The sequence below is a fragment of the Bipolaris zeicola genome (assembly GCF_000523435.1).
Source record: "Bipolaris zeicola 26-R-13 unplaced genomic scaffold scaffold_282, whole genome shotgun sequence".
Lineage (NCBI taxonomy): Eukaryota > Fungi > Ascomycota > Dothideomycetes > Pleosporales > Pleosporaceae > Bipolaris > Bipolaris zeicola.
The window spans coordinates 1-27,603 of record NW_006912331.1 but is presented as its reverse complement, the minus strand read 5'-3'; the positions used below and the strand labels follow the sequence as shown (position 1 = coordinate 27,603).

Genomic DNA, 27,603 nt, shown 5'->3' with positions numbered 1-27,603 from the left:
CTTCTTCTTCTTCTTCTTCTTCTTCTTCTTCTTGCTCTTTGGTTTGGACGACACGTGCATTTGTTGGGAATGTATGTGATATGTTTTTTTTAACATCGATATGTAATGTTTGGGATTAGATTGAAGTTTCAATGATGGTATCCGTTTTCACATGCATATCTTCTTGAGTGGAATAACTACAGCGCGCGTCTTGATATCGTCTTGAATCCATCAAATAAAATAAACAGTATTATTCATTTCTCATTATCTCATCGAAAACAACTCATAAAAAAAGATACTCTAGCAATCAATGCTGTGAAATTTTAAATTCCGTTGCACCATAGCCATCTTGAGTACTTCCAATATTCCACTGCTCCTCCTTTTGGGTTTTCTTTAGTAGACATAAAAGTTCTGAGCATCGCTGTCCTCCTCGCGAATCTGCTTGTTCTTGCGGAGAAACAGGATCTTGGCAACCCAGGCCAGGACGGCAGTCATGACGGAGAAGGCGGCGGAGGAACTGAGCGCAATGATGTACTTGGGTTCGTCGGACTTGGGCCAGAGGTAAGGGGTCCTGTGTTGGTCATGTTAGCTTGGCTGTCATTTTTTTTGTAAGTTTCGTCTAAAAAGAGAGGAAGCATACCAGATAAACGAAGCGTTCATGACAGTAGTCACGATACCGATTGCGACGGCCTTCTTCTCAGGTGTTTGACCACAGGTGGATCCACACCAACCGAGAATAAGCGAGTTGACACCGTAGGTACCGATGGTGAAGATGACCATGGCGACGTAGCGGCCCGCAACACCGATTTCAGCGCAGGCGAGTCCGAAACCGAAAGTGGCTACTGCTTTGGAGATGGTGATGTGCCAGGTTCGTTCGTTGAACTTGCCCGAAGACCACGACACGGCGATTGTGACGGCGCCAGCGATGAGGTAGGGAGGGCAGGTCAGGACGAGGGTGATGGTCTGGCTGAAGCCGAGGGTCTTGACAACGGTAGGGAAGAAGTTCTTGAAACCTATTTGCCAAAGTTATTACACTGTCCTGCTCCCATATCCAAAAGTTATGTTTAGCTTACCATTAGCAGCCAAATGCATGTGTGCCATGCCGGCAAAGATCCAGACCATGGGGTCCTTTCCAGCCTGGCGGAAACCAGCCCACACAGATGTCTCACCCTGGTTGCCGACAGTATCGAGGGCCATGCGGTTAGTGGCGAGATCACGCTCCTCTTGGGTCAACCACCAGGTGTTGTGGGGGAAGTCGGGGAGCAAAAAGTAGCCAGCAATTGCAATAACAAAGGTGACGGCTCCCTGAAGGATAAAGAGCCACTTCCAGCCACTGATCCCTCCAACATCACTCAAGCCGTGAAAAATGCCTGCGGCAATAAGACCAGCGAAGGCGGTAGCGAGAATGTTACCAGTGTACAGGATGGCGATACGGGTTGCGACCTCCTTACGGGTGTAGAACGAGGACAGCAGATAGACAGCGCCAGGGTAGTACGGAGATTCTGTGATACCTAGGAAGAAGCGGGTGAGGAGGAGACCAGTAAAGTCCTTGGACAGCGCAGTGAGGGCGGAGACGACGGCCCACAGAGCCATGCAGACCCCCATGTATCGTGATGGGCGAACTCGGTTGAGAAGCATGTTGCTGGGAATCTGACCAAGCAGGTATCCGACAAACAGGATGCTGACGCACGTCTGATACTGCGTGCTGCTGAGGTTGAGGTCCTCTTCCAAGTCATCAAGACGTGCCAGTGCAATAGCATTACGATCCTGTGTAGTGTCAGTGATTCTGCTGTCTTCACAATCAGGTGGCTGGGTGACCATACCAGGTAGTTGAGCCAGTACATGGACCACAACATGGGCATAATCCATTTGTCCAGCTTCTTGACCAGCGCAATTTCTCGCGGATCCGTCTTCTCATGAGCTCCTGAATAATCGATCTTGTCGACTTGAGGGATGGGCTTTATGGGCTCATCATCATGAGTTTGAGCCCGCTCCATCATAACGGCATGGTCCTTCTTGGTGTCCTGCATGGTGGCGGTTTTGTATCAATATTCCAGTCAAGTTACTGTTCTACAGCTACAAAGACTTGGAAATGATGTGGTAGACAAAGAGATGAACAAAGTACTGTTAGATCCCCAGAAACCGAGCTGGATGATCTGGAGAAGAAAGAATCCGGGGACGTGGGCTTCGTCTCTTATATTCACGGCCCACGTTTCAGTGTGGGGTGAAGACCTCCATGTTTTTTGCCCCAGATCATCCCCAACTACTCTCTTCCGAAAACACACGAACTTGTCAAGGTACCTCCGCGCGTGCATGCCTTCCAAGCCATCTCAGGGCACTTCTCCCGGCCGCCTTGGAACAAGTTTGGAGCTCCCGGTGTGGCTAAAACGGGGAATGCGGGGTTTCCAAACACAATTGCCCAGCGCTCAGACAAAGTGATTGGGTGCAAATCCCGATTCTGAATCGCAAATATGCGAGTTGTGGAGGGCCCTGAGGGCGGACTGCCTTAGAAGCTGGGCATCACCAGTCACCTTTCCGCATTCTAATAGCTTAGGCTGGGGTAACGGACAGCGCCCACTTGTCGGAGGTCTCGTATCCGACGCAACTGCAGTATCGATATTCAAATAGTGTGAACGCCACCTACTGTAAGCTACACTGATGGTCACAAACAGGCGGCTTGGTCCCTTTGACGCCGAGTCCCCTCTTGAGAGTGCAAAGAATGCAAAGAAGTCTTTTCCAAAAACAAGACTCTCTCTCTCGGTCAGCATGCACTGCTGACATCGGAGGCGAAGAAAAAAAATACGCATATACCATCCCAGGAAGGTAATCCGTATGACTGCCGACGGCTTGACGGCTGGGGTTCGTCATGGAGAACGTTTCTTAGTCAGTCCTTGTGACTGGTTCCGGTCAAAAGCCCAGACAAAACCCTGGGCTTCGGCGGCCTTGTCGGGGAGACAAGTAGTTTGGCAAGTCCACAAAGGCTTGGTGTTTCGTGATGCCGACTGAGCTGGTAGGGAAACCAGCTCGGTGTTCCACTAACGTCTAGGCCAAGCGAGCCCAGATCAACCCCAAGATCCCAAGATCTTGGGCTAGTGGCATTGCGGGGGATTTCGTGCCAATGGTGGAGCTTGTTGCATAATTAGAGAGCTAGTTGTCTTGTGAAGCATGGGTTCTCAGCCGCGCTGCAGTTGTGATCGCGTGTTTGGAGAACAAGTGGTCGAATTGGTTGGGGATGGTGTGACTTCGTCTCGAGCGTGGCCAAGGAGCGTGGCTTCGACTTTTCTTCCACCCTACCACGGACCCGATCATGTCGCGGCCAAGCGAGTCCGTGGAGCAATTCTCGTCTTGGCCAACACGCACCGCGCCAAAGGTTGTTGTCTTTCTCCACGGGACATTCCGGGTTCAGGTCGCGGGAGGTAGTGGTGATGGCAAGCCATGCCATGTACAACACCGGAAACTAGCAAGTGCCCAATCCGTCGATAGGAATGCAGCGGTGCGATATCCGCTCTCGGGTTATGGACGTAGATGACGTGAGTAATACGCGCAGTACTAGAGAAATCCTCGGGTTATCCATCTAGCCATACGGTAATCACGGCCGTGAGTATAAAGTGGACGGGGCGCTTATGACGGCGGTTGTGACGGTGACAGCGACGATCTCCCAACAAAATCTGAAAGGGCACGTTGGGACCCCATGGGGTTGTGGAGCAAACAGGTTTACCAAGTGCCTGGATGTAACAGTGTGTCGCTGATCCTTTGTGTTACCCGACGGAAGGGTTAAGCTAGGGAGCACGGTGATACCAACCAACGAAGACCTTTTTTTCTCGTCAGCATGTCGATGTACATTGGGGCGCAATGCTAGGACTCGTTAAAGGGCGGGAATTGCTTTGATATATACCACTGCCAATCGAGCTGCGGATAAGTATCCGCACAAGCAAGCCGGAAGTGCGGATCCAGCTTGTCGCGTGAACAGCTCCAAGATTCCTCGGTGCTTGGTTCTGATGCACTGCCAAACTCATCACCGATCTAGCATAAGAACTTGGAGAGTTGATATGGCTATACCAAGAGCCTGTAGGATTTGACATGGAATGGCTCTTTTCCTGTCAACCATGGTCAAGACAGCTTTCCACAACACGCTGTCTCCGCGCTGTGAGATAACGAAGCAGACATCGGATGGTTATTTCGAAAATATGGACATATTCATCTTTCTAGAAATGGACGGTTCAACTAACGGTGGTTCGGGTTCTTTTGGGTCGAAAAAGAGTTGCCGCGTTTGAGCATGTTGAGAAGTCGAAACCATAGTTGAGTGAAGGGGCCCGCTTTGGTGGTGCTTCACACTAATTATGAAAAACGCCGATTTTCGAATCAGGCTTTTCGATCTGTAACAGGAATCGCGCACTTGACAATTACTGCATGTTTGCCTCGCGCATCCAGGCTGTAACCCATGGTTGCGGAACGTGGTGAATATCAAGTATCTTGAACCAGAAAAGCATGGTTTTCTATTTTAAGAAATGTTGCGCAGCACACTAATTCCCGTCTTTCTCGATGCAGGGTCGACTAAATCGAAGCCAGGTAATTGCATCGTCATGACATGAGGTAGGCTTCTTAACAGCAAACTTGCGATGCGCGTCGAATCAGCACCGTCTCTGATTTCGTTGAACCAATGCTCCCGATCACCTAGCCTCACGTACAACTCGAGGTTCTTCCTGATGATGGCATCGAGGTCTGGGTGGTTGGGCCAAGGGTCGAGATTGCCGCCGTATGCATGTCGCACGCACAGGGAACGCACGGCTTCGCGATGAGGTGCAGATGTCCAGAATAGGAGCGCTAAGGGGCGAAGGTACTTGAAGTCGTCTTTTTCGAGTTCAATGTTTGCATATAGTCGGGCAGTTGCGATACGGTTCATGTCTTTGGATACCAGGCAGAGGGCATGAAGTGCCCTGCGATCTTGGTAGCACATGATCAGATCGAGTAGCTCATCGGGTAGTACCTCGATTCTTGATAGGCCCATGACGTCGTTTTTGCGAAGAGTCAATTTATATAGGAGGTGGTAACGAAATGGTAGAAGCACGAGAACAACAAGTAAGACGAAGAGCAGGCTAATGAGAAAGGAAAAGAAAGGACGGGAGCGGACCGTAGGACGCCATACCGTCATATGTAAATACACGTCCGGGTACCTACTCGTCCAATGTCACGCTGCACGGGCCAAGACTAGGGCCATTCAGGTACAAGACACGGCAGTTGCGATATTGCGCTCATCGTTCGGAAGGAATGGTGCTGACGCCGCCCCTACTAGCCAATGCTCAGTGCCAAGTCCACATATATGAGTACGTTGGGAGATTCAAAGTATTGTCATTCATGGCACATTTACTTCGTGATGACGAATCCTACACAGTCTACTTCATGGAGCAGTCAGGAGTCGTCCTAAATCACGTGCAGACTACTTGAACTCCTTCATGAAGTCCTCGTGGAACTTGACAATACGTCCAGTCCAGTCGGTGCCGGGGGCAAGGAAGGTCGTCCTAAAATGCAAAGTTCCTTCCTTTTGTCCAAAGCCGGTTCCAGCGACGACACAAACACCGGTCGCATCCAACATGCGGAAGCAGTAGAACTCGTCTGGAGCCCGACCTTCCTTCTTGGCCTGCTGAACAGCTTTTTCCGGGAGGTGGATGGTGGGGAAGAGGTACATGGAACCCTAATGGTTTGCGTTAGCACTCTGAATAGCGACTGGCTCTGCAAGGGATCAAGGGTTCGGTAAGGCAATAGGATTGTACTCACCTGAGGCTCATTGCACTCCACTCCCTCCATCTTCTTGAAAGCTTCATACAGCGCATACGCGCGCTTCTTCAGTCCGTTGAAAATGCCATCGTACTCTTCCTTGTACAGAGGGTAGCTTGGCTCACCCTCCTTGGGTGGGTTGACCATCATCTCAACAATGCACTGGCCGAGCACCGGCGGGCACAACTGAATGGAGATGAACTTGTAAACCTCCTGCGCAACCTCTGGGTCGAAGCCGACGAGCTCAAAGTATCCTCCGCGGTGTCCGCACTCGCCAACCATGCCCTTGGAGACGGAATGGAGAGAAGCCAGCTCCAAGTGGTCGTATTTGCCAGGGGTCTCCTTTTGCAGGTCACGGAGAGCCTTTTTGAAAGAGATGAACTCGCCAATGAAGACGTTGGTCTGGTACACCTCATCTGCGATGACAACAACGCCCTTTTCGGCAGCGAACTGAAGAACAGCCTTGATGTCCTCGGCGGGGAGCGAAGCACCAGTTGGGTTACCCGGGTTGATGACACAGATGGCCTTGACATCTGTGCCCTCGCTGACTGCCTTGTCATAGGCTGTTCGGATAGAGTCGAGCGATGTGCCCCAAGCCTGCTCCTCGTCAAGGTAGTATGGTACGCAGCGTGCGTTGAGTACGGATAAGGTAGCGGTGTAGAGAGGATACTGTGGGATGGGGACCATGATGCCAGTCTCGGGCTTTGCGCAGATTGTGTGGAGGAGTGTGTTTACACCAGACGAAGCGCCATTGCTGAGGTAGATGTCCTCAAACTTGGCTGGGTAGCCATCTCGACCTACATTTTGTTAGTTGGAAGGTTGTGACTGGAGGCACCGCTGTACGAACGCTCAATGTACTCTGCCACGCTCTGTCTGATGCCGGGAGCACCCTGGCTTTGGCTGTATGCGCCTACACTCTTGACCTCTTTCAAGAGCTTCCTCGCGCGGTCGACAACATCTGACTTGTATCCGAGGCTGTTGAGTAGGACATCCTCATGCTCTAGCAGACCCGGGTTCTCGAGTATACTGGCGACCTGCCTGAAGAATGTGATGGGCTTCTGGTCTAGTTGTTGAGGGTTGCCAATGTTTGCTGCAATGACAGTGTCAAAGGGCAAGTCACTGCCCTCACCCTTTGCCAACTTGGCGCGGTACTCTTCCGACTTGACGGCTAGTTCACCACGCACGGCATACTGGGCTGCCTTGACGTGGGGGTTGATGTTGCCAATGTTCAACACCTTGCCTGGTGCCTTGGACATGATGGTGCGTGTGTGTGGGCGGTGCGATGAAAAATGTGCGGGTCGGGCCGGCGATGAAGGTCGTAGGAGTGGATGGTGGAGAGGGGTGGAGGAGGTAAAGGGTGTATAGAGGACTAAGGTTGTGAGCACAGGTCTGGACTAAGTATGGTTCCGGTGAAGGCGATGCGCATGCAAGATGCTAGTTCCCGCGACGCATTCGAAACACGTAGGACATGTATGCGTCAAAAAGTAGTCCATATTTTTTATGCTACTCGAGTGGTGCCCCACCCCATAGTGGTGCTCCCACGACAAACGCCTTGCCCCTCGTCGTAGCGCGGCACCATGCGGGCATCTTTAGTCACGTCGTGTCTGGCGACTGACCAAGTTGCGAAGAGGGCTGGGGATCGGAAAATACCTCGTGAACCCACGTTGCCACCACTCTGCCGTGCTCTACTCCCACGGGCGCAAAGTGAGCGGACAGACGCCTGCGCCAAAGCCGATGACGGCGACATTGTAGCTGGACCCTGAGTGCTTATCGACGGCGTCGCTCGAGGCCGATCACCCCACACCTGGCGTGGGCTCTGCACCGGCGGCGTCGAATCGAGCTCGTAAGAAGCGATGTAATGGGGGCGTGGGAGTCGCAATGATACAAATCGACGTCTAAAAGGTAGACAATGGATACATCTCTAGGGCATAAAAGCAATATTGCGCCCCGTTATCGCACCGCATGCCGCTCCCGCCTTGCCGACGAGCTGCAACACGGAGATAGCGGGGCTAAGGCTGCGGATAGGGCAATGCAATGCGGGCCTCGAAACCTTCACCGCAACGCCTAGAACGAAAGAGGTAGCATGTTGACGAGGGCGATTACTCTAATATTTCTTTCAGCTGACTTTGCGCTGTTTTCATCTAGGCCTAGAATATCACATCATCATTACACGTTTGCCTGGCTAAAGGCCAATGTCTAACCACGCTCGCTTCCCCTCAGCCTGACGGCTTGGCCATACTTTTGCAGCTTGGTGATGAGCTGGTCACCCTGCTTGACTACGTCCGCGTACTGCTTGTTCTTGTCGTCTGGGCGGTTCGTCTCGATGATGCCCTTGACCCGGTCAATCGTGCACGGAATGCGGTCGGCGGCGATGAAGCGGGCAAGGTCCCTAATCGTCATAATTAGTACAAGTGTAGACTACATGCAACAGGTCATGACTTACTTGTCGAGGAAGTCAACAGTGACTCCAAAATCTCTGGCCATGCTCTCCAGACCAACCACGCGGTACGACTGGAGGAGCTGTTGGTAGGCCCGCAGACGCATCTCGCGGACATACCAGCCGCGGTGCTCGTACATGTAGCGGTCTTGGCTGAGGAAGTTGGTCTCTACCTCGCCTAGGGCACCGAAGAAGCCCTTGTAATCACCCTCGTACAAACTCTTGACTAGCTTGGATAGCGGGGAAAAGTCCACTGCCGCCTCCTGGTCTTGTGATCCACCAAGGGTAGTGAGATTGACAACCGTGGGGACAGGAGTCGCTGTTGAGCCTGATGCGTCTGCCATCTCCTCATCGCCCGCTGCTGGTCCTGCCGAAGCCTGCCCAGTGATGGCGGAGAGCTTCTCCTCCGAAGTGCCCACAATCGCCTTGATCTCTGGCGCATCCACCACCTTGGACTTGAAATCAACACGCTTGAGTGCTACCGAGCCCGCAAGAATGGCGTAGACCACAAGGTTCGAGTAGCTGCAAAGCTCATAGCTGGTAAAGGTTGACAAACTATCAAGCAGCAGCGGGGCAGCTTGTGAGTGTGATCGGACAGTGAGGTAGTGCAATCCAGTGTATGCCTTGAGACGATTGCGACGATCCCAATCACCACCACTCTCTACCAATGCGCTGGCTCGGTCAATCGACTTCTTGGCCAGTATCCTGTCACCGAAGAAGAGCGCAATGCGTATTATGGCAAGGACGAGGTCGATCTTGGTGCCCAGGATGCCCGTCTTTTCGAAGATGGCCTCGTAGCTGGCAATGGCTTTGTCCTGTATCATTGTCAGTGGCATTTTCCTTTTGTATAGCGCGCAAATGGAATACCTTGTCGCCTATGCGGTTGTACAGCTCCGCGCGCTTTCCCCGCGCAGCCTGCACTTCGGTCTCGCCAGCCTTCTCCTCTGCCTCCTCTTCCTCCTTTTGTATCGCCTCCAACTCCTTCTCGCACTCGGCCTTTAGGCTCTCGTACAGCTTCTCATCCCAGGGAAGTGGCACTTCGAGCGTCGGGGTCCGTGTGGCAAGCATCGTCGCTAAGCTGGCGGAAGGTCTCCGGTTCCTGCTCGGCTGGTCTGCGCTGCCCTCGCCTTGTGCATTGAGAACGCCATCTACAGGGTGTGCAAGGTATCGGTAGAGGGGCGCCATCTTGTTCTCGGCGATGCCATCCTGAACCGACTTCAAGGCAGCTTGCTTTGCTTGTTTCGAGGCGGCGGGATTTGTGAGCTGGAAGATGTGCTGCGACAGCTGGAGGTCGGGATACTTTGCAAATTGCGGATCACCCATGGTGGCTGATTGTGTGAGATGGGGAGGGTAAGGAAGTGGTGGTGGTGGGTAATAGCGGACGGCGTTGAGTCGTGGGGATGTTGATGTGATGACGGGAGTGTCTTGCCCGCCGCCGCTGAACTTCCGCAGGTAAAGCTCGCGCACGGCCCTGAACACTGGAGACGCGGAACGCTAGAACAACGGTTGCACTTGGTCTTTCTGGTCTTCAGTCTTGTTCTTCTTTTACCTTGCTAATTTTTCTACTAAACTACAAAGACCCTCCATACTCTCACATAAAGTCACCTTTTCTGATAATCCAACGCACGCACTACGCCCACCAACACTCCATCTTCACCAACGCGTCGGACCCAGAACCCGCCAGTAGACGCGCTGCACCAGAAGCTACACCATGGCGGGCGCCGAGCAAAATAACAAACGCGCACGCTCACCCTCGAGATCACCGTCTAGATCACCGCCACGCCAACGAAAGCGTCCGGGAGCAGGCGCACGTGTGCCTGCTGCCGACCGAGAAGCGGCTCGTAAGCGACAGCAGGCACGAGAAGAGGAGGCAGCTAGACGGGCACACGAAGAAGCTGCACAGCGTGGTGTGCATGATGTTGTCAAGCAGCACTACAACATGGTGCCGGAGCGAGGCCGTGAATGGCGCAACACTGACAGCAAAATCAAGGGACTGCGCAGCTTCAATAATTGGATCAAGTCGTCCATCATCCAAAAGTTCATTGGCGATGAGCGACACCTCAAGATCCTGGACATTGGGTGCGGAAAGGGCGGTGACTTGGGCAAGTGGGAAAAATCGAGAAAAATCGAGCTTTATGTCGGCTGTGATCCAGCAGACGTGTCCATTCGACAGGCCAAAGAACGATTTTCGCAGATGCAGAGGAAGAACAGGCGTCTTTTCCATGGCGAATTCTACGCAAAAGACTGCTTTGGCGAGTGGCTAGGTGATATACCCATCATCAAGGAGGTGGGTATTGATCCTGGTGCTGGGCAGGGAAATGCTATGAGCCAGCGCTGGGGCGGTGGTGGCTGGGACATGGTCACAATGATGTTCTGCATGCACTATGCCTTTGAAAGTGAGGCCAAGGCCAAGGGCATGCTTCGAAACGTTGCTGGCGCCCTCAAGAAAGGAGGGCGATTTATTGGCTGTATCCCCAACTCGGATGTTTTGTCGCAAAAGGTCATTGAGCACCACAAGGCCAAGGGCACAGCACCACCAGAGACAAATGGCGGTGCCGATGACGACGATGACGACCGCCCAGCGTTTGCAAGCGATGACGAGGACGACTGGGACCCTGAGAAGAGCCTCGATAGCCCCAAGCCTGCCGACACAGAGCATAAGAATGGCGACAAGCCTACCGAGACAAAGGACAACGAAAAGGAGGAACAGGAAGACGGCGAAGTCGAAGACGAAGGATTCAGTTTTGGAAACAGCATCTACAGTGTCAAGTTCCCTGGCAAGACACCTCCAGACGGCACATTCCGCCCGCCCTATGGCTGGAAGTATTCATACTGGCTGACGGAAGCCGTCGAGGCACCTGAGTATGTAGTACCGTGGGAAGCATTCCGAGCGTTGGCCGAAGACTTCAACCTTGAACTACAGTACCGCAAGCCATTCCGAGACATCTGGGAGGAGCAAAAGGACGATCCAATTCTCGGGCCGCTGAGCGAGGTTATGAAGGTCAGGGATCGTGCGACAGGCCGGTTGCTGACTTCGGAAGAGGAATTAGAGGCCGCGGACTTTTATCATGCCTTCTGTTTCTACAAGGTCTAGGTGATAGCGTTATTGGCGTCTGGCGTCTGGCTTGTGGGACAGGCTGGTGGACGAAATGGGTATCTATACGTGCGATGTGCTGAATCGCAGCAACCGAGGAAGGCCAGATGTGACATGTCTATACAATGAGTCTATAAATATTATTTTGCAAAGGGAGATTGCGATCATGGGTCATGATGATAACTTAGGTCACCGAGGAAAGACGGAGACATGCAACAGCGACTGCAATAGTAATGTAAAAGCAACAAGGGGAGAGGAAAAAAGTAACCGAGTGTTTCGACTGCAACAAGCCGGTGTGCCATATTCACATGTGTCGCGTAGGTCCAGCTCCAAGCGTGTTAAGGTGTACTTGTAAGCTAGGTGATAATGTGACGTGTGGATCGAGTTGCCGAGGTGGTCGCGTTTTCCCCGGCAATCACGCTCAGAGAGCGACCGACTCCCTACGCTTCCGCACGCGGGCTCCGCACTTGTCGCATCCCCAGACGTTCCCTTTCTCAACCCACACCTGCCCTCCCCGGACACTCCTGTCTTTGCTCTCTCACTCTCTCTACCTACATCAGAAGACAAACCGCCCTCCCATTTGCATACAAGAGAAAGATTGGAGCTGGACTTCTACTCCTTCGCCCTCGCGGTTGCATACTCGGCCTGATATATTCGGATCCAAAGCACAGCAGACAATATGGTTGCGGACGCTCTAGTTTACCACCCGACGGTGTCGCATTACCTCAAGTTTGTCGCGACAACTGGTACGTTTTGCTTTCCTTGTTGCTTAATTGATATGCTGGGCATATACATACAACACATCCCGCATAACCCACTTCCTTTACGTTACATACGCCCCCCATCATCCTCGTCCTTCCATCTGACATGTGAACAGTCGGGCGCGACAAGGTGCTGCGAACGCTGCAGTACTTCTCTCGATTCCTAGCCTGGTACCTGTACCGCACCAACCGCCCAGCATCGACCATCGCGCCGTTCGATGCGACCAAGAAGACGTTTGGCCAGACGCGCAAGCTCATGCGCGTGGGCAAGTTTGTCGAGCACTTCAGGGCTGCGGCTGTAGCTACTGATGCCAAGAGCATGGATCCCGTGCTGAGGTTTACTGCTATTGGAAGACAGTTGGGATATGCGTTTTATATGCTGTGTGATAACGCTTGCGTGGTATGTACCTGTCCTCTCACGTCAAATCGATACCTCGATCCAAGTCAGTAGCTAACATCTGACCCACTAGCTCGACGCAACCGCCATCCGCAAGTCTTCCTACGCCCCGCGTCTGCTGCGCGAAGGCTACCGCGCCTGGTTCGCGGGTATCTCGTGCTCGATTGCCTCGGGCCTGTACTCGTACTACAACTTGCTCCAGCGCTCAAAGGCCATTACCCAGTCTTCGGACCCAGAGAAGGTCGTTGAGACGAAGAAGTTGCAGGTCGAGCTTAATGCTGTCAAGGTCCAGCTTATCAGCGACCTGTGCGATATCACTATCCCCAGTTCGGCGCTTGGTTGGGTCGATCTTGATGATGGTATTGTGGGATTGGCCGGTACGACGAGTTCGCTGTTGGGTGTGTGGGCACAGTGGAAGAAGACTGTGTAAGTTGGGGTGATTATGTAGGGGTGTTGTACAATGCTGGTGTAAGAAGAGAAGGATACAGGGGAGTAGGAGGAAATGTGGATTTTTAATTTGCCTCTGTCGCTTTTTTTCGGAACTCGCTTGTGATTTTCACATGTCTCAAACTGTGTTTATATGCGTCTTACCAATCTCCCAAGCTATCTTCCTTAGCTTTTTTCCCGTCATTCTGGTTCTGGGAGTTATGCTCATAACTAGAACCTTGTGACACGAGCTATGCATGTGCCGTATTTCTATCGAATATTGTTTTCCTTCTTCTCCCAAGGATCCGCTATGTGAGGTGTCGAAAACGACATTGTCAACATACATGAGGTACCCGATCCGGCTTTCGATTTTGACACGGAAAGTTGCATTGAAGCTTTGTACGCAATGTGCAAAGAATTTGGGGAGTTTGATTTATTGGAGTAGATTTACAGCATCAGTGTACGTCACACGCTTGCTTGACGAGTACTTTGAAAGTCCATCGAATCTTTTTTTACCTAGCACATGTGAATCTCAAGTGTACATCTACCAAGTGTATTGAAATCATTGTGTAGCCCCCTGAACCACTTTCAAAGAATTATCAAGACTCGAAATACCATTTGCATTACTAACTGAGTACCTCAGCTATCATCCAAAAATCTAGTACTATGCTATATATTCTTTATCCTCTTTACAACCCGTTAAGCAAGATTCTGATACGTTTTACAGAATCGTATCACACACACACACATACACACATGTCAAATAAAACACAGTCGATACTTTCTCCCAAGACTCCATCATGTAGTCTAGCCATGCCAAAGAAAGTTATTCTACAACCCCAGTACCGCACTACACAACACCTTCATTCCCATCTCCTGCCAAACACGGAAATAAGCCGTATTTTCCTCTTAGCAGAAATGCTAGTACCCTGAGCTTATACAAGTCCATGCATACCTAAACACAACTCGTCTTTTTGAACCCACTAACCCATCCATAATTACTCAGTCCATGTAAATCGAGTTAGTAAAAACTTTCAAACTCGGTCTCACTATCATGATCATCACTACACCACAAAGGCAAACAAGCAAATGCGAAGACAAGTATCTTTGTTCCTACTAGTACTATGGGAATCTTTGCTTGGTTTGGGGAAGTGACGGGAGTTCGCTGTTTAGATCTTCAATTTCTGGTTTTTTTTGTTGAATGGAGGGGGAGAGGAAGGAGCTATGTTGACTTGAGCGGGGATTTTGTGGACGGAGGAGGGGGGGAGAAGGGGGGATTTGGAAGATGAGAGATGTAGATATGAAGGATTGACGCTGCAGTTGGAACAGGTGATCAACCTCAGTGCTGGGGGTTTCCTTTACTGACGAAACTTATGACAAATTGCGTGTCGCGTGTTGCGTGCTGCGTATTGCGTATTGCGTGCGTGGTTTTTCTATACACATACTTTCGCGCGAGATATATGGTTTGCGAGAATTCGTATTCTTGTGCTTTGTGAGGTTGTTCGTATCCCTTATGCTTTGAGAGAAATTTGTATTCATAGGGTTTAGGGGGTGGGGAGTCTTGTCGTATTCGTTTGATTTTTGTATACCATTTTTGTGAGGCTGCAGATGCGTACGGATGGGTGCGGACACCATGTTGGTGGCGGATGTGATAGAAGTAGAGTTTAGCGATCATCCTTGTGATATGCTTGTGATGTGCGTCGAATCACTTTTCTTTTTGTTCTTTGGGGTAGCATATGTTCGTATTTACAATGTCTATTTCGAGGCGATAGTTGAGCTACGGGTTTAATAAACCTGATGATTAGTTCTCGGATACTCCCGGACCACAGGCATTGCGGGCACTGCGGGCACTGCGGGCACTGCGGGCACAGAAAAAAAGATTATGTTGATCTTAGCATGGGGGTGCAACACAAACTTTAATGGCAGGGCGCGATGTTGACGGCAGGAAACACGCGAGTTTCGCAAATGGCAGGCTAGAATGACACCTGACACGGCCAGCGCTGTGGATGGACGCTTTGGGCCATTTCTTTCTAGGGCTATCATTGTGGCTGGAGCCAAGGTATCCTGCCCTGCGGTACCGCTAGCTCAACCTCACGTCTCAGTCGCCTGTGTCTTTGCTCTTTCTAGATACCCTGTCTTGTGATATTGTCTTGTCGCCCAGTTTGTGTGTGGGTGAACGGCAAAAGCATTTCCTTAGACCGCGGCTCTACGGACCTATCTGAGTAAATGTATCGGCTGACAGCCTTTTCGATTTTCCGATTTTCCGTTTTCATTTTGTTCCCGTTCAAGGTTCAGAGCTTCAATAGGAGAGGGGAAGCTGGTTCTATAACTAGCGCAGTCACGTAATTGCTTTTTCCTAGACGGAGCCCATACTGTTTATGGATTGAGTTTAGCAGACGGAAAACAGAGCTGAACTGAACAGGTCCTGAACAGGTCCTGAGAAGAAGACTGCTTTGTTACTTTTGGTTTCCAGGTGGAAAAAATTAAGCAAACATAGATTAAATATTCTTGGCGTATAGCTGTAGATGCTGCGGATAGAGAGGAGATGCGCTAAGCTGCTTTTTTTTGTTGCCTTCTGTTTACGCTGCTGCAAGGTGGTGTGTTGTTGCATATACGCTATCACGCTTCAAGGCGTGAACGTACGATAACAAAAGCAGGCCGCGAACAGAGCTTGCGGCAGGAACGGCACTTGGCTAGATTGAGCTCCACTCTAGTAGCGTCATCCAGCGGAGCGGCTCTAATGGGGTCTGAGTAAGTAAGTGGCGGGCCTCGGGGAAACGTCTGTTCGGGGCATCGCTCAAGTGCATCCATGGGCCGACTTTTGGGCCAGCATGTTCTAACCGAAGTCAGAGTTGTTTTGTACAGTATTATGGATACTGTCTATTTGGCAATGATGATGGCACGTAATTTAAAAAGATATGCGCGCTAATGGTGGGAACGGTCAGTATTCCTCTAGTATTCCGTAACGCCGAGCAGTTGGCATGCCTCGTGTCATGGCTAATATCTGAGTGAGAATGTAGTGCTTAGGGATTACCCAAAGCATTACGTTCGATCAATATCCACCAGGTCTTGTATGGGCCGGGCACGACAGGCCAACCCCAGTAGCCTGCGACCTTTGCTTTCTCCAGGAGTTCCTTTTTGTTGCCGCACAGGCTTGTGGGGGTCAAGGGCATAGTTGTGTGACTGAGAGATTCGGAGGTTTTTTCATGTAAGCGGTATGGTTGTCACCATCGGTGTCAGGGCATTGATGATAGACATTGGTGATACGAGCCTCCACAAGGGGACCATGTGTAGACAATAAGTACAGTAAACGCTATACATGGAATGCATCGCCTGGCGGTTCCGTAGATTGCCGGGTCAGGGTATTCGAGCCGACAAACGTGTACCTGGGCTAGAAGACGATCTAGGTTGTCATCGCCATGATCGCGACATACGAGACGCAGGACCCCGTTTGCGGTGACAGGAGCGCAATGTGACTGCTGCACAGCGTCGTGCAGATGGTCATGGCCTATAAGATAGGCGAAGGACATGGTGTGGCGGCCGTGCAGCGACGTTTGCGAAGGAAAAAAAGCCTTGTTCATCTCGCCATTAGTTCTCGCATATACTTCCCCTGCACCCTCTAGTTTCATGGCACTCTCTTTTGACAGATGCCAACGTGGGCCCTGACAGCAGCACGATCAGAGTGGACGAGCGACATGAAACCGGACTTTGTCGCCTTGCCTGGAGGTAGCTCGGAATCCCAGGCTGTGACGCGTGCCCGCAACGGCTCTCCCCACTGCCGTTGCCCAATGCAGCATGAGTGGTGTGTATCACTGCTCGTTGGGGTCGACTGCTTGGCTGTAATAAGAGCGCATACCGCTTTTGAATGGGCCATGTACGCGGAGCGTTGGACCAGCATGTAGTGGGTGTAGTGGGAAGCGCTATGGCCTGCGGTGCCGACTTGGGCCCGAGGCGTAGTCTCGAATGGTTTACACCCCCGACCATGCCCCAGTCAGCACATTCGTGACGAATAGGAGGATTAACATCGTCGAGACAAGAGCGGCACAATGAGGGGCACTCACAGGCCCGCTCCAAGAGCGGCCGTCTGGTCTATCCCGGAAAAGCACCGTCGCACCAGGCACGCCCGCCTCGATGGCCTCGAAACCATCCCCACCACCACAGTCTGAGTGCAGCATTGCGACAAGATGACGCCCACGCTCTATTGGCTGAGCCTTTTCACGCTTACAATGCGAACCGTTGGTTTAGCCACACGGTACGGCCGAGATCATCCCCTCATCTGTGATCGACGTGGTGAAACGCTGCCAGCAGGGGACTGGTTAAGGTAGTAGCTCGCCTTGGGAGGTGGACCCCAAGAGCGGATGGAGCCCCGAGTCATACCGTTCGTAAACACGAGCATATCAATAAGGCCTTACCTGGACCTTCGACACTCTGCCCTGCTTCACCGTGCACGTGGTGTCTGAGTACGACGCCACCACGCGGGAACTGCCTCCCAAAGGATTGGATCTTCGACAAGATTTCCCCTGGCTATATAATTCTGTTATCGCCAGCATGCTCGCGAGCTGCAGCCAGGGTTTGACGCTTGCCCTTTGTTTTTGAGTAAGCGACATTGCGGCGCACCTGTCGCCTGGAGCGGGCAGCATTCAACCAAGAAGAAAAAAACAAGAAATCCTGGCCTCATACAGCTCCTAACGCAACAGAGTTCTGTGCTATGTCGTTTCAGGCCTCTGCCAAACATCACTGGCCTGCGGGGTACCAATAGAATACGCCACTTCAGTGGACGCCTGGCTTTGAGCTCGCTACCACCTTACACTTTTCAAAGCCTATTTTCAGCAGCCAGATCCTGATTTCATCACAGTCCACCAATCGTGTAGCATTATTTGGTCTCTGCCGAAGGATCTCGGCACCCTTTTCTCCAAGTAGACCTGTCCTCGAGCTCTAAACTGCTCAGTAGCCAACCCACTAGGCATACTTTACTTGAGCACTAGCACACGCGGCCTAAAGGAAAAAAACGTTTACGGGGGCGCGGGCGGTATCTTAAAGTGAGCCGGACAAGCAGGCCCTTGGTGACGACCCGCATCCACTACGCACAGCAGGGGAGGGGGTCTGGGCTTGCACTGTATTCACCCTGTCCCTAGCTGCATGGCCCAGTTTTGATCCTCCATGCGGGACAGCAGGGGCTAGCAGCCATGTGGTTTAAGGAGGTGTAGCGTATGCAGGTCATGACTTTGATATGCCCATCGCTGGCCCACCTGTTGGTCTTATTAGGGCATTACATCTCTTTGTAAATGCAGCCTCGCTTGCCACCACAGTCTGGACTCGACCCCAGCATTCGTTTGCCCTGTCATCGACTCGAACCCCTCTGCGCAAGGCTGACAGAAACCCCGTAATGGAGTTTGAATGTAACTAATCACTGATTATCTGTACGAGCCCACTCTTCAGGCCGACTGACCAACGACACCCCATTCGCATACCTTTTTTACGTTGTCGCTGGTGCGTCCAAGTGACCATGACCATCACACAAGTCTCCGTGGCGAACCCGAGAGACCACCCCGATAATGCGAATCTGCCAACGTCCAACCAGCCTGCCACCATCATAGGAACCACTGTTGCTTTCCTAGTATGTAGCATGAGCCAGACTCGTCCACTGCCATCTTGTCTTCTCGCTCGCTAACAATGAGCAGAGCATTGCATTCATTACCCTGTGCCTAAGGTTATGGGTCCGTATCAAAGACCGTCTTTGGGGCTGGGATGACTGCTTTGTCGTTCTCGCAGGTATTGCGAGTTTTTGTGGTGACATTCTAGTATGCATGAGTACGTAGTAGCACAAGATCGACTGTGGGTTAGTAACTGACGGATGTACTACAGTGCCGGCTGATGGCCTTGGTCTACACTTGTGGACACTTGATGCAGAGCATCTCATGTTGTATTTTAAGGTATCTTCATGCAACACCATCAACATGTATCAACCCATACTGACGCTGAGAACAGCACATCTATTCCACCAATGCAGCATATTGTGCTAGTGCCACCCTGATCAAGCTCGCCATCCTCCTCCAGTATTTACGTCTATTTGCTGAAACTGCGCCATCAACAACCTCCAACGGATACCGCCTCGCCAGGCGCCTCATCTGGGGAATGATTGTAATCTGCACACTATGGGGCTTGACATTCTTCATGCTAGCACTCTTCCCATGCCGTCCCATAGCCAAAAATTGGAACATGAACCTTCCGGGTCGATGCATTGGTTGGGGTGCCAAAGATCCCACCCAATTCTTTCCCATGTTCCTTGGCCATTCTATTAGCAATCTGGTACTCGATGCTATGGTACTGCTGCTGCCTGTACCGTTCATCACTGCATTGAGGATCGCAGGTAAGAGCAGAGCGGGACTGATTGGCCTATTCATACTGGGGTCCACGTAAGTAAAACAAAGCCCATCATCACTCGAGCACAAGAGACGATTCTAACGTATAGGCAGTGTTGTGTTTGTGGCATTGGGCCGCTTAATCGCTCTCGCAGTCGACCGCGCTGGCACTGTACCCATGCTTGACATGTCATTCCACACACCGGTCGTGTACATCTTTGCCGTTCTCGAGGTCAACTTTGCCATCATTACCGCTTCGATTCCGATATTCTGGCCAGTCATAGCAACACTGGCATCCAACAAGATCTTCGTCGTCAATGAAGTTGAGATACGTGTGGAGGATATAGCAAGGCATGAAAGCTTTGACTCCAACGGCGCCATCAGCTTGACCGACAGAAAAGACTCACCGGGCGGAGACAGCAAGAATGGCATGGTGACTACAATACTGGATCACATTCCTCGCAGGTCGGGAGAAAAACTTAGCAACGGCAACCATGCGCGAGACGGCAGCGCCGCTTCATCCATCCACCAGCCCATGGGGGCGGGCTTTGTAGGACGCAAGGGCAGCAACGCTTCGACGATTGGGCGACCTTTTGCGGAGCTTGGATCGCGTCCGAGCCAAGATTCGTCACGCCATCTATATCAGATTTCTTGCAAAGATCACAGTTCGAAAAACCTAACGAAGAACGATGGCGACGACTGGTTTGCGGAGATGGACAGGGTCAACCCGCACGGGCCGGTGACGACAACGGTCCAGAAAACGTCTGTGCCTTTTGAGCACATGAAAGTGTTTGATAACAAATAGTAGGTGGAGCGATGGTGAGATGAGTAGATGCATAAGCGTTTTCCGTTGGTCGTTCCTTCACGTGATACCCTGCAGCGAGATGCAACATGTCCTGTTTGTTTTTTTAGCCTTGTTTCTCTTCATGTACGTAAGTAGTAGCGCAGACAAAAGAAGCCACATTAGTCCATGCATCAACAATGACCCGAGAAGGATCATCGGATAAGTTCCCACGTGTCGAAGGCTTACGTCGTTGTAGTTGTCTGGTTTGGCAAAATCCTTGAGCCTCGGCCCCCTCGGCCGCGCCCGTTCGGGCCGATGCGAATGCAATACCCAAGATGCCCCCAATGCCCCATGGTTTCGGGTCCATGTCGGGAGATTGCATCTGGAATGGTAGCATTGCAATTACATACGCATACGCAAGCAGCCATGGTTTGTGTTGAAGTAGTACAAAAGCGGGTGCCCGTAACCGCGTCTGTCGCAAAACTTTCTTGCAGTGGGGTCCTGGTCCCACCGCTATCTGTAGAGCCGTTGCGCACATGGACATCTTGAATCAGAACTCGATCATCTTGTCCACGTTGGGCACAGTCTTTGATCCCCGAGGTAGGATGCTGGATGAAACGGTGGTTTTGCGGCTCACCATTGAGATCCTACTTACTCTGCCCTGGCAGCAGCCAAGCCTCCCATGCGCCACACTACTGTAACATACTACCAAGTTGGATGGTCATCTGTCCACACCTCGCATGATATGGCGCCCATGTTATCAATCAGTAGTAACCAACGAACCGAGGTATTGATTCGACCTTGACCACGCTACACCTCGTGTCATAGTTGCAGCACACTTGGGCTCAATGTAGCATCAGCGCTAGCCGCACGTTCAAGCCTCGACCCTGATGCTTCGTCGCCGGCTGCCGAAGCATGGCAAAAGCTTGAGTGTCGTCGTCGTCATCATGATTGCGCCACCCCCATCGCTACTACATACATCAACTGTCTATGGTACGGAGTCAGCACGTAGTCTCTTGCCAACCAACACTTTGGTCGCTAATACTAAACGCACAAAAGCATATGGCATCAACATTCGGCCTATGTCGAAAACACACAAGTTGGCAACATCCAGTGTCTATGTAGTATGGACAGGATGTTAGGTGACGGCCTCGTCCTTCGGTATTTCCATGCCGAATATTTGAGACCTGCTGTTTCCGGTTACATCGAGACCAACCATTCAGCTTCCCGTCGCACACAGACACAGCTGAGCAAAGCTTTTGTCGTCCTCTGAATGGCTACCAACGCTCGATCTGCACCACCACTTCTGCACCTTGCCCAACCTGGTTGGAAAGAACGCTTGATGACAGGGTTGTTATAACTCCGCGGCTGCAGTACCACCCTGTTGCCACAAGAACCAGGCTGTTTAAATGTCAGGCTGTCCGCTCACAAGACCCGTGTTGTAACTGTCATAAGGCACTTTTGATTCGCTTGCCGCACGGGGTGAAGCTCCAAGAAACCACGCGACCAAGCAGATTTCATCGCAATGGCTTCTGCAGCAGAAGTCAAGCCCGAGCTTGATCGCACGACTGAAAAAGATGTCGAACGTCGAGGCAGTGTCGCAAGGACGGAAAAGGGAAGATGGGAGCGCTTATGGCCTGTGATTGCGTGTGGCGCTGGTCTCTTTAGTGATGGCTATCTGAACAATGTACGACAACACCCAAGCGACAATAGTTCCTAGCGCAGCAACAATACTTTGGCCCAAAGCATCTTCAAAACGGAAATACCGTCGGATATCGGGATTTGCTAACACCATGTCTAGATTATTGGGCCCGTCAACACCATGCTCAAGACCATCTATCCCAAGTCGTATGCGTCTTCTTCAGCCCAGGCAAACGTAGCGAGTATAACATTCGCTGGAACGGTGGTGGGCATGTTATTTTTCGGCTACACATCCGACCACTTTTCGAGAAAATGGTCCTTGTTCGCTTCGACAATCATCATCATCCTGTTTGCAACACTAGGCACGGCTTCGTATGGGGCCGGCGGTAGCCCCAGCGGTCTACTCACAGCACTGGTCGTGTATCGCTTCTTCTTGGGAATCGGTATGATAGTCAACGCAAATTTCCAGTAAGTAAGAACATACTGACGCAAGTAGGCATTGGCGGAGAATATCCAGCCGGCAGCGTAGGCTGTGCCGAATCAACCGGCGAGCTCAAAGAGGGAACACGCAATAAATGGTTCATTCTCTTCACCAACGTACAAATCGACCTAGCCTTTTTCATCAGCGCAATCGTCGCCACAGTCGTTGTTCTTATCACCGGCGAGAACCATCTTCGAGTCGCCTGGCGCATCTGTCTCGGCATCGGCATTATCCCCCCTCTATCGCTTCTATATCTCCGTCTCAAACTGCAGGAACCAGAGGCGTTCCAGCGCGAGTCTCTTGCTAAAGCGAAAACGCCGTGGCTGCTCATTATCAAGTTCTACTGGTTCAGACTTAGTATTGTCAGCATCATCTGGTTCATTTATGACTTTAGCGCATATTCTTTCGGCATCTACGCGACGTCTATCTTGGCTAATTTACTTGGAAAATCTGCACCGCTGTGGAAGAGTCTGGCGTGGAACATTCTCATCAACTTCTTCTACATGCCTGGTTGCCTTGCTGGTGCTTTTGTTGCCGATTTGCCTTCCATGGGTCCCAAGAAGACTTTGTTTATCGGAGTCACCCTGCAGGGTATTATCGGTTTTGTAATGGCTGGGGTGTATCCATGGTTGAGCAAGCCTGAGAATGTTGCTGGGTTTGTGGTTGTATATGGTGTTTTCCTTGCACTCGGAGAGTTTGGTCCCGGAGACAACATTGGTTTGGTGGCATCCAAAACGTGCGCTACTGGTATACGGTATGCATTGACACTATCTTTCTTTACTTGTACCAAAGAGCGTCAAACTAACACCTTCCACAGCGGACAGTACTACGGTATCGCAGCTGCAGTAGGCAAAATCGGAGCATTCGCTGGTTCCTACGCCCTCGACGCTATTCAAAAGGCAGCCGGCGACGACGAGATTGCAGCAGGTCGCAACCCATTCTTCGTAGCCTCATCTCTGGCTTTTGTAGCTGCTGCATTGGTTCTGCTGCTCCCGCACATTGGACAGGACACAATTGATCAAGAGGATGTCAAGTTTAGAGAGTATCTCTCTGCGAACGGGTACGATACCAGTAAAATGGGACTGCAGGATGCACTGGCGACAAGCGTTGATAGTGACGACAAGGTTTCGCCTGTTGAGCAGACTTATACGAAGTAAAAAAAAAGATGGTAGTTGTAGATGTTGTGAAGATAGCACGGGTACGAATTAATGGATACAAGATGTGGAATTATAAAATTAAAGCTGATGAGATATACTTGTTGCAAAATCACATGTGAAAATGTCTATGCTTCGTTAATTGATGTCTGAAGATGGTGAGTGCCAGTAGATAGCAATTTAGTAAAGCTGAACCCCTCTTCAGCTCCACTCACGGACTCAAGGATGATAGTTGGGTATAGTCAGTCCAGGACGTAGTGCAAGATTTGGACTGCACCAAAGGATCAATCAGGTATATGTTCTAAGCCGAATAGAGTATAGTCAGCCCTGGATGTAATGCTGTGAGACCGTACCTGTCGAAATGGGCTTAGAGATCAACTAGGACATTCCTGTCTATGTGGCGCTTAATACCTTGAAAGTTCTATTCCAAATCACTTACGGCCACAGTTCTTTACTCAAAGTGAAACGTCGTTTAGGACAGATCATACTTCTGCAACAAGCCGAGTATTGGGGGGAAACCTGCAGCGGAGTGTTGCTGTTTACGGGCTAGGTGGACGCTACTATGGAACTAGTTAGAACGTTGCACCAACGCAGAACTTCACTGGTTAAAATCAGAACATGCTGTATGACGACGTATGGTGATAGAATTGTCAAATGAATCCAAACACCTTCAATGGCAAAACAGTACTAAGCAGAGCAGGCGAGAGCACATGTCATGTGTCTATCCTCTCCCTTCTCTCAATATTTCCGTGTGAATTGAACAGAGACAGTAAAGTATTATTCTACTACTCTAGAGCTGACAACCGGAGATACAATCTCTTGCCGTAGGATACCTCGGCATAAACACCACGCTACTCCCGGGTCTCATACGATATGGGTACAAGTGCAAGTCGTAGAATGTCACAACGCGGGATGTACCCACACCATGACCGTAAGGCGCAGACTACAATATGGAGCCATCCGCAGTATCCCCACACAGAACTAAGAACTACGTCTTCACATGTGGGCCTCGTTACCCCCTTCGGTCAGACGGCACTTGAAATACACACAGTCCGGTCAATTGAGCCACTCCAAGCCGAGTACTAAATAACCAATCGTCCCTCTCTTTTCTGACCTTGTTGGCCGACGAATATCTTTCATTATACAATCCCATATACATCTAAATTTCCACCTCAAGAGACTACACAAAACCCTCCCCAACCATGTCTCCCTCAGCCGTCCCACCAACCCCCTCCGCCGCTCAAACCCCCACCAAACACGTGGCCTCGCCTCAAATCCCCGCCTGGGTCCAACCCGACCTCACCCGCCTCCTCCGCGTAGAACACAACCCGGGCTCCTTCACCAGCCGCTCCCTCTCCCTCGTCACACTGCCCCCCGGCGCCCTCTTCGCCCGCATCACGACCCCAACCCCCACCACCACCGCCGCCTACTCCTCCGTCCAAGCCTCGCGCAACCTGCACATCGAACTCAACTGCGACTTGCTCTACATCAACCACAGCTGCAAGCCCAGTCTTGTATTCGATATGCAGAGGTGGGAGGTAAGGGTTAGTGACAGGGAAGGTGGGTTGAAGCAGGGAGATGAACTTACGTTTTTTTATCCGAGTACCGAGTGGAGTATGGCGCAGCCTTTTGAGTGTCATTGTAAGGAGGAGGCGTGTAGGGGGGTTATTAAGGGTGCGGGGGAGATGGAGGAGGCGGCGTTGAGGGGGTATTGGTTGAATGGGCATATTGAGGAGATGTTGGAGGAGAGGAGGGCGGGCAGGTGATGGGAGAAATGGGAAAGATTGAATTGTTGGTGCTGTTACTTGAGAAAGGTTTTAGTTGAGTCTTTGAGTGGGTGTAGTTGTGTGGATAGATTTGGACTCGAGATTTGTCTAGATGTGTCTAGATGTTAAGACTTTGCATTACGAATAACTAGATATTTAAAATAGAATAAGGGTGAACTTGTGTTGCCGCTTTGAGCGGCAGATTCCAATGTTTAGCAAACGAATTCAAGCTCTCGATTATTTTATAGGCTTATAAATCCACAGTACTGAAGGGGTTCAATTCACGTTCTCACACAGTTGTATTTGACCGACATTATATACAATTGTTCTTGGAACCATTACTAAACTTCGGTTGAGTGACTAAATATCACAGCATCTCCGCAAACTATGACTTAGTCTTACAATATCTCTTCTCATATTCCTACATGGAGGGACAGCATTTCCTAGTGCTGCTCAAAGTCGCGGCTGCGCCAACATCAAAGACAACAACCCAGCAATAAGAAAAAGAACTAAACCCCAGTTGTCCCCCGCCGTTTAAGTAGATATGAAATGTAAACTCCGTAGAAATGTCTTGCCATCCCACCCAATATGCCCGCTGAAAAGCCCCAGAAAATATACAATCGAAACCGAAAAAAAGATGTACTCTAGTACCGACAAGCACCTCTTTCACTTCGAGGCATATGAATCAGCCTACACCTTGTTAGCTCTCTATCCCTATCTGCATAAACATCATCGTTCATCTTACCGGTCTATACGGCTCCTTGCCCACACCCTCGCCATACCCAGCCCCAGTATACGCGGTCCTCTCATCCATCTCCATATCTGCACTCCAAACTCCATCTCTATGATCCTCGTCTTCAACCTTCTGGTATTTTCCCTTCTTCGACCCCGGCCAAATCGAGCCCTTCTCCGCATCCATCTTCGCGGCCTTATTACGGCGGTCGCGCTTCCTCTTGAGGAAGATGAGTAAGAAGATGAGGGCTAGCATGCCGACAGTGGCGAAAACGCTGAGGACGATGACGATGATGAAGCCGCGTTTTTGCGAGTCATCATGGAAGATGGAGAGAGTGTTTTTGGTTTCGTAGTGGTCCCGGCTCAGGAGTGGTTGGGTTTGTGGTGAGATAGCCATTATGTGCGTTTGTGTGTGTGTGTGTGTGTGTTCTCTTATTTCCTCGCGATATCCGACTGGATGGAGACTTCTTCGAGGAGTTGTGTTCGAAAAACGTGTTGGAATGTGAGAGGATGGGAGATAAAGGAGAAACGCAGCAAGGCACTTAGTGTGGCGTAGCGTGGAGGAAAGAGCAAATCGATAAAATGAAGAAAACAAAATAAGAGATCCAAACACAACCAGAAAGAACGATCGAATAAGAAGAAGAAGAAGAAGAAGAAGATGCGAGCTAACAACAATGTCTCTTTCTCACGCCAAAAGAAGAGAAGTAGGGGAGATTCAAAATACCCCCAAATCAAACGCGCAGTCAGAAGCGCAAACATACATAACATAAAATAAGTGCTGACTCCAAAAAAAGAAACATTATGAACGACTCTCTCATCTCGCACCCCACCAGTCGCTGTGTACAAAAAGACCAAACACGAATTAACCAGCAGCAAAAAAGACGCTCTGTCCACTCCTCGGTCAAAATAAACGGGTCAGTCATTTCCCCACCCACCCACCACTAATCAAACCACGTTCGTACTTTCAACAAACCCCCGATATCTGAATTCACAATAACCACCATCTTTTCTACCGTTCCCCCCTCCCGCAAAAACACGCATACTAATACTATCCTTTTTTCCCTATCTCTATATCTTCCTTTTCAAATTTTTAACTTTATGACTTAGCTCCTCTTTTAAATTCTCACCCAACGGATACGCCGACCACAACTCCACTCCACTCCGCCTCAGCCTCGGCGCTCGGAAGGCTCATCACGTTGACGTACAGACCAAACGCAGGCACGCGAGCCATGGCCCGCGCACACGCTCCGATTAAGGAAAATAAAATAAGAAATACGGTAAGGTACGTGCACACACACACACACGTGCGCGACACAAACCCCCCGGTTCACCAACCTAGCAAGGCCCTCCCTCCCCCCCAAAAACGGGACGCAGAGAGGGGAGGGAGGTAGGCTTGCTTACGCAATAGAAAGATAAGAAGAAGAAGACCCTGAAAAGAATCCCTTCTTGTTAGATGTGTGGACCTCGGGAGGTTTTTTCCTACTTAACTAAAAAAAACTTTAGTGCTGATGCGGATTTGGGGGGATTAACTAGCCCCACCATCTCATGCGCGCTACCACCTCATGCGCGCGCGGCCTCACGAAAACCACTTCAAAAACGAGGCTGTAGAGCCACACCAAATAGTTATTATCGCGATATATTTTGGAGACGAGGTTATTAGGCCTTGATATATATATATAGCTATAGAAATCGAGATGGAGTTCTAATTGCACGGCCGCGACGCGAGGTTGGAGGTGGTGAGCCTCCAGCACCTCCCTGAGACTCCTCATCACCTTGAGGCCTTGCGACAGGCCTCTTTTTTCGAGTAGTCTTTG

The 27,603-nt window shown here is 50.8% G+C and overlaps 12 protein-coding genes across 12 annotated transcripts; 6 read left to right on the top strand and 6 right to left on the bottom strand.

Annotated features, from left to right (window-relative positions):
- Positions 1-372: 372 nt before the first annotated feature.
- On the bottom strand, positions 373-2,009 carry COCCADRAFT_109327 (uncharacterized protein; the record flags this gene model as incomplete). Its single annotated transcript, XM_007719134.1, has 4 exons — positions 373-550; positions 620-992; positions 1,053-1,746; positions 1,803-2,009. The coding sequence occupies 4 exons, from the start codon at positions 2,007-2,009 to the stop codon at positions 373-375; spliced, it is 1,452 nt and encodes a 483-aa protein (XP_007717324.1).
- A 396-nt stretch (positions 2,010-2,405) lies between these two features.
- On the bottom strand, positions 2,406-2,747 carry COCCADRAFT_41105 (uncharacterized protein; the record flags this gene model as incomplete). Its single annotated transcript, XM_007719133.1, has 1 exon — positions 2,406-2,747. One exon carries the CDS (start codon positions 2,745-2,747, stop codon positions 2,406-2,408), a length of 342 nt encoding a protein of 113 aa, XP_007717323.1.
- Positions 2,748-4,502: 1,755 nt separating this feature from the next.
- COCCADRAFT_41104 (uncharacterized protein) lies at positions 4,503-4,987 on the bottom strand (the record flags this gene model as incomplete). The annotated part of the gene is made up of 2 exons (XM_007719132.1): positions 4,503-4,533; positions 4,668-4,987. 2 exons carry the CDS (start codon positions 4,985-4,987, stop codon positions 4,503-4,505), a joined length of 351 nt encoding a protein of 116 aa, XP_007717322.1.
- Positions 4,988-5,416: 429 nt separating this feature from the next.
- COCCADRAFT_9249 (uncharacterized protein) lies at positions 5,417-7,010 on the bottom strand (the record flags this gene model as incomplete). The annotated part of the gene is made up of 3 exons (XM_007719131.1): positions 5,417-5,671; positions 5,755-6,551; positions 6,602-7,010. The coding sequence occupies 3 exons, from the start codon at positions 7,008-7,010 to the stop codon at positions 5,417-5,419; spliced, it is 1,461 nt and encodes a 486-aa protein (XP_007717321.1).
- Positions 7,011-7,950: 940 nt separating this feature from the next.
- On the bottom strand, positions 7,951-9,514 carry COCCADRAFT_109329 (uncharacterized protein; the record flags this gene model as incomplete). Its single annotated transcript, XM_007719130.1, has 3 exons — positions 7,951-8,143; positions 8,198-9,006; positions 9,059-9,514. 3 exons carry the CDS (start codon positions 9,512-9,514, stop codon positions 7,951-7,953), a joined length of 1,458 nt encoding a protein of 485 aa, XP_007717320.1.
- A 388-nt stretch (positions 9,515-9,902) lies between these two features.
- Positions 9,903-11,285, top strand: COCCADRAFT_109323 (uncharacterized protein; the record flags this gene model as incomplete). The annotated part of the gene is made up of 1 exon (XM_007719129.1): positions 9,903-11,285. One exon carries the CDS (start codon positions 9,903-9,905, stop codon positions 11,283-11,285), a length of 1,383 nt encoding a protein of 460 aa, XP_007717319.1.
- A 679-nt stretch (positions 11,286-11,964) lies between these two features.
- On the top strand, positions 11,965-12,873 carry COCCADRAFT_41100 (uncharacterized protein; the record flags this gene model as incomplete). Its single annotated transcript, XM_007719128.1, has 3 exons — positions 11,965-12,031; positions 12,163-12,446; positions 12,517-12,873. The coding sequence occupies 3 exons, from the start codon at positions 11,965-11,967 to the stop codon at positions 12,871-12,873; spliced, it is 708 nt and encodes a 235-aa protein (XP_007717318.1).
- Positions 12,874-16,878: 4,005 nt separating this feature from the next.
- COCCADRAFT_109336 (uncharacterized protein) lies at positions 16,879-17,151 on the top strand (the record flags this gene model as incomplete). The annotated part of the gene is made up of 1 exon (XM_007719127.1): positions 16,879-17,151. A coding segment is annotated over one exon (273 nt), but the record flags the coding sequence as incomplete, so codon positions are not given.
- Positions 17,152-18,375: 1,224 nt separating this feature from the next.
- Positions 18,376-20,036, top strand: COCCADRAFT_30353 (uncharacterized protein; the record flags this gene model as incomplete). Its single annotated transcript, XM_007719126.1, has 5 exons — positions 18,376-18,486; positions 18,551-18,680; positions 18,735-18,802; positions 18,858-19,285; positions 19,346-20,036. The coding sequence occupies 5 exons, from the start codon at positions 18,376-18,378 to the stop codon at positions 20,034-20,036; spliced, it is 1,428 nt and encodes a 475-aa protein (XP_007717316.1).
- A 1,504-nt stretch (positions 20,037-21,540) lies between these two features.
- On the top strand, positions 21,541-23,294 carry COCCADRAFT_30352 (uncharacterized protein; the record flags this gene model as incomplete). The annotated part of the gene is made up of 4 exons (XM_007719125.1): positions 21,541-21,702; positions 21,817-22,099; positions 22,153-22,891; positions 22,955-23,294. 4 exons carry the CDS (start codon positions 21,541-21,543, stop codon positions 23,292-23,294), a joined length of 1,524 nt encoding a protein of 507 aa, XP_007717315.1.
- A 1,199-nt stretch (positions 23,295-24,493) lies between these two features.
- On the top strand, positions 24,494-25,057 carry COCCADRAFT_9243 (uncharacterized protein; the record flags this gene model as incomplete). The annotated part of the gene is made up of 1 exon (XM_007719124.1): positions 24,494-25,057. One exon carries the CDS (start codon positions 24,494-24,496, stop codon positions 25,055-25,057), a length of 564 nt encoding a protein of 187 aa, XP_007717314.1.
- A 666-nt stretch (positions 25,058-25,723) lies between these two features.
- Positions 25,724-26,186, bottom strand: COCCADRAFT_30350 (uncharacterized protein; the record flags this gene model as incomplete). Its single annotated transcript, XM_007719123.1, has 2 exons — positions 25,724-25,747; positions 25,803-26,186. The coding sequence occupies 2 exons, from the start codon at positions 26,184-26,186 to the stop codon at positions 25,724-25,726; spliced, it is 408 nt and encodes a 135-aa protein (XP_007717313.1).
- Between the last annotated feature and the right edge of the window lie 1,417 nt (positions 26,187-27,603).